The sequence below is a fragment of the Festucalex cinctus genome, chromosome 1 (genome assembly GCF_051991245.1).
Source record: "Festucalex cinctus isolate MCC-2025b chromosome 1, RoL_Fcin_1.0, whole genome shotgun sequence".
Lineage (NCBI taxonomy): Eukaryota > Metazoa > Chordata > Actinopteri > Syngnathiformes > Syngnathidae > Festucalex > Festucalex cinctus.
This window is the reverse complement of record NC_135411.1, coordinates 12,318,444-12,332,337: the sequence shown is the minus strand read 5'-3', so window position 1 is coordinate 12,332,337 and position 13,894 is coordinate 12,318,444. Positions and strand designations below refer to the sequence as shown.

Sequence of the window (13,894 nt, the reverse complement as noted above, 5' to 3'; positions counted from 1 at the left end):
TGAAGATGACAATCACCTGTGCCGAGGAAGTAAGTAGCAACCAATCATGGCTCAGTTTGCTAACCAACCAGGTGAACCAGGTGATTGGTCGTTACCTACTTCCTCAGCACAGGTGATGTCATCTTCAGTTGACAGCAAGTAGAAAAAAATAGTTTTTAAAGGTGAAAAATAATGAAGGTATCAAATTAATTCGGGACAAAATATTGCCTTTTTTTACTGCTGAAAATGGCTCAATGAGTCAAGTATCCCTTTAATAATGCGTGTATATATAGAAGTTAATAAATTATGGGTACTTATATCCACTCAATTCAACCTATGTCCAACTTTAGTGGATTAACAAAAAAGAATAAATAGAAATGTGGAGTAGGGTGGGATTACTTGATTATTGAATAATCGATAGTATAATCAATTGTAAAAAGATTAGATAGTGACGGCACTAAATTATATATTTACTACGTCGCCGTCCTGCCGCATGAATCATTCAGCATCCTGACCGCCACGTCTGAAACACAAACCACCACTTATAGAAAAGAGGCGCCTGCCAGTCTCCGAACTAGGGGTGTGACGATATGTCGATATCACGATAAATCGTGATACTTTGTCTCCCGATAGATTATCGATACGCCTACACAAGTATCGCGATATTTGTAATTAATACAGCCGCTATAATGGCTCCATTGCTCATTACTTAATGAGCAATTACTTGGAGGGCCACTAGGGGGAGCGCCTCATAAGAGTGGTGGGGAAATGGGCGAAGAAGACTCTTGAGCTTAGTTTTTATTATTATTATTATTAATAATAATATTTTTCCTATATTTATATATAATAATACATATTTATATTATATTTATATTGTTTTTGTTATTATGAATTATTTTATTTAAATTATTTGTTTATTATTATGATTATTATTATTTTATTATTTATTTATTGTATTTTTATTTGTTTTATATTATATTATTATTGTTGTATTATTAGTTTTATCATATATTATCGTGGATTTATTGCCTGACCAATATATGGATAATCGCGGTATCGTCATATCATGAGATAATCGTTATCGTGAGCCTTGTATCGCATATCGTATCGGTGAGGCACCCAGAGGTTCCCACCACTAGTTCAAACGTACTCAAGCGTTAAGATTTTGCGCTTAGCTAGTGCGCCCGTTTTATGGCTGTGGGTGTATTTTTGGACGTATCGGGCTTTCGAGCAAGCCGTTACGCACGCTGGGTATTACTACCTTTAGATACTATAAAGGAAACACATGCATGAATAATATAAAGTGTTATGGGACTGGATATGGGACAAACTAAATGATGCATACGTCTATGGAGTGCATGGTGGGAATGTGGGTCTTGACGTGTGCTTCTCTAAAATCCTTCTGAATATTTCCTGGTCATCTGCCCACATATGCATATAACAAGAGTACATTCGCCGAATCCGTCGGCCATGGCGAGGCATAACGATGAGATGTCGGGCCAATGCTGGCGGGAAAGGAGGCAAATTCATCACCTGCATACGCACGCACGAGTGTCCGTATCAATTACTCGCACGGGCATGTTCAATATTCCATTTACGTAATCAGCCACCATGCGTTTGTGTATAGATTTTAAAATGTCCTCTTTTTTTTTTTTTTTTCCACTCAGTGGAGTCAATTAGAGCGATTTAGTTGCACCACTAGTGAGACGGTGCTCAGTTACGAAGCATCAGGCTTAATGAGCATACGTCATTAAAGTGCACTTCTGAATCACTTGCGACCACAATCAAAAAATGTGTTACTACGAGATCGTGTTGTACCTAATGACGTGCCCAACGTGTTGCGACATGTAACGTCTCGGAAGTACATCAAATTCAAATAAGCCTCGATCGGACGGGGTGGGCATGCAAATTGAGGGCATCTAATATTCTCGATATGTACGTGGGGGATTAGTCTATGGCTTTTAATCTACGTGCTCAATGACAGTCTTATCTGAAGATTTTATTATTTTTTAATATCAGCATATCTTCCTCCATCCATCTGTCAGTTGTCAGTTTTTTTTTCCTCCCTCAAATATAATTTTATCTCAGAGTTCCTCCAGCCTTCATTTTTCTTCTCTGTCATGCGGGCCTCATTTGATTCGAAAGCATCTGCCCCCCAACCTTCAAACCCCCCCACAACCCCCAATCCCGTTGAGATGGAAGTGTCAATCCTCTCCCATAATTCTATTTTTATCTCGCTGCGTCTTGCTGTTCAAGGAAAAGATTGCCGATTCCTGCGTCTTCCCTGCTGTCAAGAATCAGTTTGGTAATCCTGATAACCGACGCACACACAAAAACTGAGCTGAAAACAAGTGGGGAATGGTTCTGTAGTGTTTGTGTTATGTTGGTGACTAAAAAAAACAAAAACAAAAAACAAGGTAACAAGCTAAAAATTATTATTAATAATAATAATAATAATAATAATAATAATAATTTAGTAGGAAATTGGTTTAGTGGTTTTTCTGGAAATTCTGATAATGACCTATGAAAACAATGAATTGAGTTACAATTATGGAAAACTGTTTTATTAGTGTTTGGGTGATCATGCTAACAAAAGCGACAATGAAAAATGTATTTTACTTGAAACTAGGTGACGTGAAATTGGCGTGATTGAGGTAACCACAAGTGACAAACGTAAAGTTAAATGGAATATTGGTTAATTGTTTTTGGTCAAATCTAGCTAACAAAAAGAGCGATCCTAAAGTTAGCGGAAAATCATTCCATTTTTTTTTTTTTATTAATTTTTTTTGTAGAATGCTGCTAACAAAAGCAAAAGTGTGTTCAGTGAAGAAATAATATATAATTTTTAGACTTTATACCAAACTGATCAGCTGGACCGGGATCGGACGATACTTATTTTTCTTGCTCGATCAATGATGTAATGAATTGGCTCCATGAAATAAGAAATTACATGTTATATTTAATGTTTCTCTACATTTTGGATTTATTTATTTATTTATTTATTTTTAACCCATTTCAATTGGCATCAATTATACTAGGTTTTTTTCGCTATTTGTGGGTCGGGCCAGTCCTTATACCCTGCGAATGGCAGCAGTCGACTAAAGAGTAAATAGAAACATTTTTTAAATAGATATAGTGCTCCATCTTCTGATCAAAATATTGCACGTTGGCTATTGTTTTTTTTATTTTTATTTTGTCAACTAAACCGGGCTATATACCATTTTTACATTATCCCTATTTCATTGGCATCAGCAAAGGCCTGATTACGGGATGTAATCTAAAAGATTTATTTATTTATTTATTTATTTTTAAACTCTTTTAATCTGAAAGATAAAACAAGGTTGACAATTTAACATTGTTGACTGACCATTTTTTGTGTGGATCATAAAAAACAAAAACAACAACAACAACTCTAAATGGACCGACACCAGAGGATAATTGTTCAGGAACGTCTTTCAGAGACATCTCTTTGCTGATTTTGATTGGGGGGGGGGGGGGGGGGGGCGCTCAAATTCGGCCTGATTTTCAGTATGTCCACTAAAACACAAACCAAAAATACAGTCTTCAAAATTCAGTGGATTGGTCATTTGGGAGATTATCTAGTAGTCCCCAAAATCTTATTAAAAGTGAAAATAAAATTCGTCAACAATAGCTAAAGTATTTTTTAGAGTCTTTTTTTTTTACCATCATTAATTACAGTAGCATCATTTTTTGTCATGTCCAAAATGGAATGAATTGTCTGATTTTCTAGCCACCTAAAAAAAAAATAATAATAAAAATAATAATAATTTTTTAAAAAAAACGCCATCAGCACAGCCCAGTTTCTGTTTGAATGATGTTGCATCAGCAGCTGCTCGGCAAGCTGATGCATTGTTGCGCTCGCTTCCTGTCTTCTTTGCGCCCATGCCGGCCAATTTCCCACGTAAGGACGACTTGTGATGCAACTGCTGGACCACAGCCAGCGCGACGACGCTCTGGCCTCACTTGACAAACCTGTGATGGATTGCGCCATCGGCTGTGTCGCAATACAAACGCCTTGGCGCCATCTCTTGTCCAATGTTGTGCTTTGTAGGACAGAAAAGTCGTTGAGGCTGAGTAAATAAACCCTCAGCCCTAGTTTTCCACTTTTAGGGGTATTATTAAAGGGGAAGTAACCCCCCCCAAAAAAAAAAAAAAAAATGTCAATAATATGTTCTATGTTTAAGAAAAAATGAAAAATATTAAGACAAATAAAATGTGTGAAACACTATAATTATGCAAGTTCATTTTGGATGAAACAAAATGTATTAGTTATTTTAAAATGTAAAAAAAAAAAAAAAAAAAAAAGGTGTAAATGTATACATTTACACAACTCAAAAATGTGTATTAATCTTTTTTTGTGATTATGCTGATTTTTTAGTTGTGGAGTATAATAATTTAAATTGTAATTGAATTTCCATTAATTGCACAGCCCTAGGGAGGCATATTTTAACATTGATTGAATCAGAATCATATTTATTACCCAAGTATGTAAAAACAGACAAGGAACAAAAATGAACAGTGGGAGACAGAAAGCAGTTTTAAAAACTCACAAGTGGGGTCACACCACTGTACTAGTATCATTTTCGACTTGGTGACGGAAACAATTAAACTCATAAGAGTCGTTTTAAGTCAACTACTTCTTCTTCTTCTGTTTGTCTAGATTCAATAAAATCCAGAACACCAAGAACACCATGAAGAAAGACGGCATCAGCTCGCTCACCTACCGAACGGTGCAGATCAAAAGGTACCCGCTGTACACTAACATTTCAGTCGAGATCGGCAAACCGCCACCTCGGCCTTTCAAGGGATAGATACAAGGTAGGTTGGCGGGGAGGGGAGGAACCTTTGGCATGGACGCACCAAGGAAGTCACAAGCACATCAAAGCGAGGAACTTTTTCTTTTTTTTTTTACACTTTAACTTGCTCTTCTAAGCCTCTGGACAACTTTGGAACGGGAAAAGTTTGATGAATGGCGTAAAGCAGGAGTTTGATGGACTGAACTGGAGGATGTGGAAAATGATGCTCGAGGCTAAACGTTCCAAAATGGCAGAAGTCATTCAAATGAATGATGCGAGGACCACAATGGAAGTTTTTGGGACCTCAACAACAATTTCTCGATTTGTGAGGACACCTGCAGGATGGGGGGCGTGACTCATCGAGATGATCACGGATGTCGCTTCCCACGTGTTTAGCGTGCGCGTGCGTAAAAAACCTCGCTCACATGAAAATGCTCCCAAATCGAAGCCTCTGGCGCTAACGAATGAATGTATCGTGCCTGCATTTCCCATACCGGGACTACGCTGGGACAACGTAGAATTTTTTTTGTTCCTTTTTTGAAGTATAAAATCTGAAAGTTATTGGAGGTATTTTGTGCAACATGAATATCAGTTGACGCTGTGCGGAAAAGTGTGCAAACGTTCTTACTGAAGATGAACCCTTTTGTTCTGACCATTCGAATAGATAAGGCAAACGAGCTTGTATTGTCATAACGATGATATGATTTGACGTGATGTGAGGCACAACAGGGTCATAATGCGTTCCCGTGTTCCTCCAAAATGTCATTTTCGCGCCCGTGGCTGCACAGCGAAACGCAGAATTATCACATTTAATTTGATTTTCATTTGATTTTTGCCGTATTCTCGCTCAGACTCATTGGCCTTTAATTTGTTACTTTATCCCCTTCAGTCCGACTTACTGGCTCATGAAACATCTCCATTTGGTGGAAATGAACAGAGCTGGTGGAAATTGTCAATTCCAGGCATGGGCCTTGTCATACCGTCAGATTTCTGACGGTATGACAACCATGAGCTGAAATATTATTCTAATGTTCTAACAAGAAACTTTGCCATTGGGATGAGAAACTTTCGCGTGTCTCGTTAGGATGAGAAAGTAGTACATCCATTGCATGCTAGCGTGGGAGACACTACAACCCCCTAGCAAAAAGTATGGAATCATCAGTGTTGGACGAGCACTCACTCAGACGTTTTATTCTGTAGATCAAACTCAGATAAAAAGCATGAAACAGTGGTAAGGTCATTCCAAAGTGCAACATCTTGTCTTTCAGAAACACGAAAAGATATGAAGAAAAAACATTGTGCTGGTCAGTAAATGTTACTTTTATAGAGCAAGTGCAGGGAAATAAATATGGAATCACTTCATTCTGAGCAAAATATATGGAATCATGAAAAAAAACAATCAAAACACATGACTAGTATTTAGTTGCACCACCTCTGGCTTTTCTGACAGTTTGCAGTCTCTGAGGCATGGACTTGATGAGTGACAAACAGTATTCTTCATCATTCTGGTGCCAACTCTCTTTGATTGCAGTTGCCAGATCATCTTTGCAGGTCGGAGCCCTGCTGTGGACCTTTTTTTTTTTTTTCAATTTGGGCTATTTGCAGGCCATGACATTGACTGGATGCGTCTTTCTCCAAGGAATGCGTTCACAGTTTTTGCTCTGTGGCATCTTGGAAAATGATTTTATCATCCCCAAACATTTTTTCAATTGAAGGGATAAGAAAGCTGTCCAAAATGTCAATGTAAACTTGTGCATTTATTGAAGATTTAACCACAGCCATCTCCCCAGTGTCTTTGCCTGACGTGCAGCCCCATATCATCAAGGACCGTGGGAATTTGGATGTTTTTTTAGGCGGTCCTCTTTGTAAATCTCACTGGAACTGCACCAAACAAAAGTTCCAGCGTCATCACCTTGTCCAATGCAGATTGGTGACTCATCACTGAAGATAACCTTCATCCAGTCATCCACAGTCCATGATTGCCTCTCCTACGAGCAGATGTCATTTGAGGCAGGTGCCCAATTAAGGAAAAGAAATTGACTGGGTGTGTCCTTAGTTTCTGCTCAAAATGGAGTGATTCCATATTTATTTCCCTGCACTTCCTCTATAAAAGTAACATTTACTGACCAGCACAATGTTTTTTCTTCATTTTTTTTAGTGTTTCTGAAAGCCAAGATGTTGCACTTTGGAATGACCTTACGACTGTTTCATGCTTTTTTATCTGAATTTGATCTACAGAATAAAACGTCTGAGTGAGTGCTCGTCCAACACTGATGATTCCATACTTTTTGCTAGGGGTTGTATAACTACATTTCAGTTTGCCTTTCTGAGGAAAATGACCTTATTTGTTTATATTTTCACCTGAGACTTTATTATATAGCCATTGATGCTTTATTTGCAAGTCGTCGCCTTTATGTTGTGTGTCTGAGAGACATTTAAAACATCTCAAGTGTTGAGAAAATCTCTCGTTAAATGAGAGCATCTTGTTAAGAACAACAAAGTTTCTTGTTGAAAGGAGAAAAGTTTCTCATCAGAACGAGAGTTTCTCATAGGGTAAGAAAAATTCTTGTCCTAATGAGGAACATTTTTCAGATTTTTTTTTCTTCCACCATGTCAACTAAAAAGTGAAAAAAAATAAAATAAAATAAAATAAAAATGTACAACAGTAAAAGTACTTAATTCTCATAAAATACTACTGTTATCAAAAATAAAATAAAAATGTACAACAGTAAAAGTACTTAATTCTCATAAAATACTACGGTTATCAAAAATAAAATAAAAATGTACAACAGTAAAAGTACTTAATTCTCATAAAATACTAGTTATCTAAAATAAAAATGTACAACAGTAAAAGTACTTAATTCTCATAAAATACTAGTTATCAAAAATAAAATAAAAATGTACAACAGTAAAAGTACTTAATTCTCATAAAATACTAGTTATCAAAAATAAAATAAAAATGTACAACAGTAAAAGTACTTAATTCTCATAAAATACTAGTTATCAAAAATAAAATAAAAATGTACACCAGTAAAAGTACTTAATTCTCATAAAATACTACTGTTATCCACCTAGTTAGCAAGTCGATAAGTATTTCAGTTGTAGACGTGCTAGCTGTTGTAGCTAGTTTATTTCATGACATCTCATCTGTTTTCCGGGTTTGATTGTGTGACGTTTGCAATGCGAGCCCGAAGGCGCTTTGAAATTAGAAATTTCCGTTGACAGCTTCAGTTGACTTGACTTATATAGCAGCTGCCCTTCTAAAGCAAATTTTGCATATCCTACCAAGCCGCAGTACCCGAAATATGCCAAAAAGAGACGACTTTTTTCGACGAGTGGCACCAAAAATATCCGTGTTCAAACTTCTGATGGATTATTTTTTTGGACGGTTTTCGTCAATTCTAAGCTTGCAACGCCAAGATTTTGTTATCATGAGCTGTCCAGTTTGAATATTCAGCATATCGTGGGATATCACAAACAACAAGCCTTATTAGTTTTGTTTTGATACTACTAGCACATGGTGCTAGTAGCCCATTGTCATTTCCAAAATGACGTATATATCCAAGTGTTTTTCATGCGTTAATCTTTCTTTGCTTGCCGTTTTTGACACTGTCATACTGTTGTCGCCTACATTTACAGTACATATATACACCGATCTGATGCCTTCAGTTTTCTATTAATTAAATGATGTTTTAAATGATGAACTGTAAACCAAAACATTTCGTTTTTAGCTTCCACTTTGGTGAGACTTTGAGGGGGTAAAAAAAAAAAAAGTCCCCATCTGTTCTGTACGCTTATCTTCACCTGCAAGTTGTTTTTTTTTGCAAGGTGAGATGAGTCCTCCATTCGCACATTCACGCTGTCTTCCCTCCTTTTTACACAAATTTTTTTGTGTGTGTTTTTTGCATTTTATCACCTTTGATTGCCTTTGCACAGTCTCATTGACCTTTTCTGCCCTCCCTTCTTGCAAATCTCACTGCAGGCTTTTAGTGGCACCAAGAGCAGCCAAATGCAATCACCCGCCTCTGGACTATATTTTAATTTGGGTTATGAGGCGATATAAAATGTTCCCAAGTCATTAAACGACGACCAAAGCTTGTTGTGTGTGCGGTTACAGCTGCCATATGTTAGCTTGCGACGATTGAACATTATCTTTATCGTTTACAAAATTATCTACTGAATATATGTTAGGGGTGCCAAAAGCTTTGGCTAACCTTCCATTTAGCGTTTTCCATGGAAAACCAAGGTTGGATTCACCCATTAAAAAACAAAACAGTAAAATATTAATTGAAAAATTACATTTTTAATATCAATGGGTGCCAAACCTTGAATAGGTGGGGGTCCACTGTCCAGTAAACAAAATACAACAAACAGCAAAAAAAAAAAAAAAAAATCATCTTTACAATAAATATTTCATAGTATGCAATATAAAAAAATCTATATATTTTTTTGTGAATTTAAAAGAAAAAAAAACACTTTTGTTTTCCAATAAAGTTTATTTAGAGTAAGCTGATATGAATTAAGCCAGTGGTGTCCAAACTACGGCCCGGGGGCCATTTGCGGCCCGCCGTCCATTTTTCAGTGGCCCACGGCAGATGCTTAAAGTGGCATTTGACTCAGTTAAAATATTTATAATACATTTAATTTTAATACAAGTGCTATTAAAGGTTAGTTTAGTTAACAAAAACTAATGAATAACTAAAACTAAAATTCAAAAAACCATTTCCTTAAAGAAATAAAATAAAAACGAAAATACTTTTTAAAAAAAATGAAAACTAACTGAAATTACATTTTATGTTTACAATACTAACTAAATCTAACTATAATTACAGCAAAAACTTCCTTTGTTTTAGTCTTTGGTAATTAATTTAATGCATGAGACTTTGCGGATGACTTTAAATGTAATTTTTTTGTAGATTTATTTTGATCTAAACCAGAATGACATTTGAAAGTATGTTACATAGAAGTGACATCATCTAGCAGCAACCAATAGAAAAGCACCTTCAGATGACGCCGCTCCCATGGTGTTTTTTAAATATTGCGCACAAGTAATAAACATTAAATAAAAAAAAAACTAAAACTAAGCATTTATTAAAGAATTAAAACTAATAAAAACTAACAGAACCACCCTAAAAAATAATTAAAACCTGATTTTAAAAAACAAAACTCAAAACAAAAACAAAAAAATCCCAAACTATAATAACCCTAACTGCCATATTACAAATAAATTGGTTTATGTACTATAGCATTTTTGTAAATATGCAAAAGCACAAAGAAATTATTTGTACAATTTATTTTTAGGACTAAACAATTTCTGTTCATAACATTACGTGGCCCTTGCATCATTCTGACCTTCCGTATGTGGCCCTCAAATGAAAAAGTTTGGACACCTCTGAATTAAGCAATTGAGAGGCTCATTTGAAAAGTCAAATCAAAACCTTTATTGAACAAGTTTTTCAAGGAGGTCTTTGTCATTTCATCGTAAAATAGACAACCCAAAGAAAATTTCAATAAGTCTAAAATTTTCACATAACATTACACTGTAATGGTATTTGTGAATAAAAATTAATAACTTTGTACTTGAACTGCAGCCCCTTGAACTAACCCTAACATAAATGACCCCTGTCAAATATCGAAAAATTCTTATTAAAAATATATAATGAATAAAGTCACTTATTTTTTGTCCGCTTAATACTTACAACAAAGCAGCAGCCACAATCCATTTGCTTCGGACTTTTTTTTTTTTTGAGTGGATCGTGAGATTTCAAATCATGTTAAGACTATATCGGTGTTTCATCAGCAAAATTTGACGATTGTGGTTATTTTGAAAAGGGCTCAAATTGTCTGATAAAATAAGCCAGCTGATGAATATGTCAAGACCTAATATTTGACGCCCATTTTTTTTTTTTTTTTGCCTAATCGAATCTATATGAGCACCAAATTAATGAAAAATCATGACATGTTTCAAGGCGTATGTGATTGGCCAAAATGATGCTAGCTGCAGTAAAATGTGTGTAGCACTTGTTGTATTCTGGAATAAAAGCTTTTATTTTCAACATGTTTTACATCAGAGTTGTTTGGGTTTGCAGGATTACGAAATGCAACGTTCAACAATGCCGTGACGGGACGTCTGTCAGTAGGCGTGGCTCCATTTTTTTTTTTTGTCTGAATGGCACTTTTGTGTTTGAACTCTTCAGTTTGTCTTTTTTTTTTTTTTATGAAGGATGCATTCAAGTGCAGTAACAGTAGCAGTTTGAACAGAGTAAATCATGATGCTATAAATAATATACTAATTTCTGGGATAGCTGCCAGCTCACTGGCAAGCTGAGTGAGGATACGCGGTATAGAAAATGGGTGCACGGACATTTTGTATTGCTGTGGCGCTATCTGAAGAGCTTGGGAGAGTGTTTAAATGTCTCTGGAATGCTTTTTTTTCAAACGCGTTAACAAGTTTGAGCAACCACCAAAAGTATATTGCTAGCAATGATGTTTGCTTGGCAGAGGCTGAGCTGCATTGTGTTTGTTAACAGCGTAGTCTGGCCCTTCAGTATTACATATTTTTTTCAGTCAACATTTTCACTTGAATTTAGAACAAAAACACAACACACTCGATTTCATTCAGTCAGGCGTGTCAAACATCTGCTCCGCGGGCCAGAACCGGCCCTTCACGGGTCCAATATGGCCCACTAGGACTGAACACAAACACGAAAATGAACTTGTTGCTAATTTTGTCCACTGGAGGGCGCACTGAAGACCACTTCAATCACATTGTGAGATGTGGCTGTTGCTCAGGTTTTGATGCAAACATTTTGCGCTTATTTTGGTTGAGAATTTTCAGATTAGTCTGCAATACGATCATAGATGGTGTAATTATTTGCACCAAAAACAAAACAAAACAAAACAGGAAATATTTTGACCTGAAGTTAGCTCATTCACTCCCAGCCATTTTCACTGAAGCAATCCCCTTCACTGTTTTACTGCATTTTGGCTGATTTTGCAAGGCACACAGAATATTGTGTTCTATTGATATAAAAACATGGAACGTACTGAAAGAAAGATTAGAGTCTCTTCTTTCATCAGGAAAAAAAAAACGTATCCTGTATTTCTATCTGTTTCCGGTTTGTAGCCATTATTAGGGATGTAACGATATCCAAACATCACGCTACAATATTATCACGATATGAAGGACACGATACGATAATTATCACGATATTCTGGGGGCGTTGGCGATATTTAAAAAAGATCACAATATTGTAAAAAAAAAAGAGAGCTCATAGTAAAAAAAAAAAAAAGACAATATTGTGCTTTTGTACATGACAGCAATGCATATAAACCACCTACAATCTCTAATAACAATATTGAGGCACTTACTTGCTAATGCAAGCACACATTGATCGCTTCACAAGCAAATTAGGTTCCCCTTCATCTGACAATTAGCATAGATTTTCAACACAGAAGGCTAAAACATCCCTAATGAAAATTAAATTGCACGAATAAACTAGCCACTAGAGGGTGCTACAACTGCACGAATTGAAATCAACCTGACTTTTTTTAACAGATGTGTTCCTTTTAAGTATTGTGAACATGACGACGATGATATAGTGGCAGTTTTAATGTCACGATATCACGATATTGCCCTTATCGTGACGTCCCTAGCCATTAGCATTAGAATATAGCTAAGTTTCATTATTTACAAATATGGTTAAAACTGTGGGGAAAACAGCTTGTTGCAACATGGCCCTGGTTGAGCTTGTATACTCTGCTGCCACCTGCTGGCCGTTTTTGTAATAACTACCATTGCTTCAGGCAGCATCAAAGCCTTCTGTATGCTCTAGCATAAAACAACAAACAAAAAAACATAAAAATGTATAAATAAGTCTTTGGGACACTTAAAACATTTAAAATAGAACGTATTTATACGTTTTTGGGAGCAAATGAGAGGCTAGCTTAAAAAAAAAAAACTACTTCATTCTTTATTTCCAACTACAGATTAAAAGTGTACATTTTTTCCAAAGTCATGCCAAAAATAATTTACTAATTGCTGCATTTTTTTTTTCTCATGAAAGTTTCCTAAACTGATACGCTCAGCAGGCGTACTGCATCACATGAGTCAGCCCTAATTTGATTTGATGGGAGTAAAGGGCAGGCGCAAGCAAGCGGCCCCCAGTGTGCATTTACACCAAGGTGGGTTTTTGCAATTCTATTCATTTCCTTTCCTTTCAGCCACGCGGCGAGAAGTGCTCCATGTTTGCTAATGGACTGTGAGTGCTCGGATGTTTGAATTCAAGACGCACTCGTGGTCAAGCACACCTCAGGTGCTTACGACTTTTCGTTCCTCAGTACAGGGCCAATTTTCGGTGTCGGGACTTTCAGGCCCGAAAAGCGTTTTTAAGATGGGGGGGGGGGGGGAGAAGATATATATCTACTGTAAATCCAATCGCTGTTTTTTTTTTGTTGTTGTTTTTTTTTTTTTGTACATTGAATGTCAAAAATGTTATCTTATATAGTATGCATTATGTCATATCAAAACTAATTTTTCTATACAATCAATAAAACATCTGGTTAAAGATTGATGATGATTCTGTCGTTTGTTGGGCAATGTCAGACAACTGGGAATGTTCTATTTTTTTTTTAATTTTGAATGTTTGAAGTCTGTCACCAAAGGTGCTAATATAGAATGTCATCATTAAAATGAATGAATTAATGAATAAAAAATAAACATATAAACACATAAATAAAAGCAATATACTGTATGTACATGGATACATATATATATATATATATATATATATATATATATACATATATATTTCCCCCCCAATTAACAATTTTGGCTAACGTTTTTAAAGTAATTTTACCATTCACGTTTTTTATTTTTTTTATATTTTTTTTTTTTGTAATTGGTAACTTTAAATAATAATAATTCACTATTGAACACGATTCAGATTTACTTTAAATTTATATATATATTTTTATATTATTATTATTAATAATGATGAAGGGTGATTTCTGGTGATACTATATTAGGTGTTATTGTAATGGTGAATTGTGAAGGTTATGACTTTTACTTTTGACTTGCTTTAATCAGTTTAATTTAT

At 35.6% G+C, this 13,894-nt stretch overlaps 1 protein-coding gene across 3 annotated transcripts in view; it reads left to right on the top strand.

The window, feature by feature from the left end:
- The window catches only part of b4galt2 (UDP-Gal:betaGlcNAc beta 1,4- galactosyltransferase, polypeptide 2), a 95,942-nt gene extending 89,978 nt beyond the window's left edge, over positions 1 to 5,964 (top strand). For all 3 annotated transcript variants that reach the window (XM_077517172.1, XM_077517162.1, XM_077517163.1), the window contains one exon: positions 4,661 to 5,964. In XM_077517172.1, the coding sequence (XP_077373298.1) occupies positions 4,661 to 4,811 (151 nt within the window). In that variant the 3' untranslated portion in view covers positions 4,812 to 5,964. The remainder of the gene's footprint in view (positions 1 to 4,660) is intronic.
- Positions 5,965 to 13,894: the final 7,930 nt, after the last annotated feature.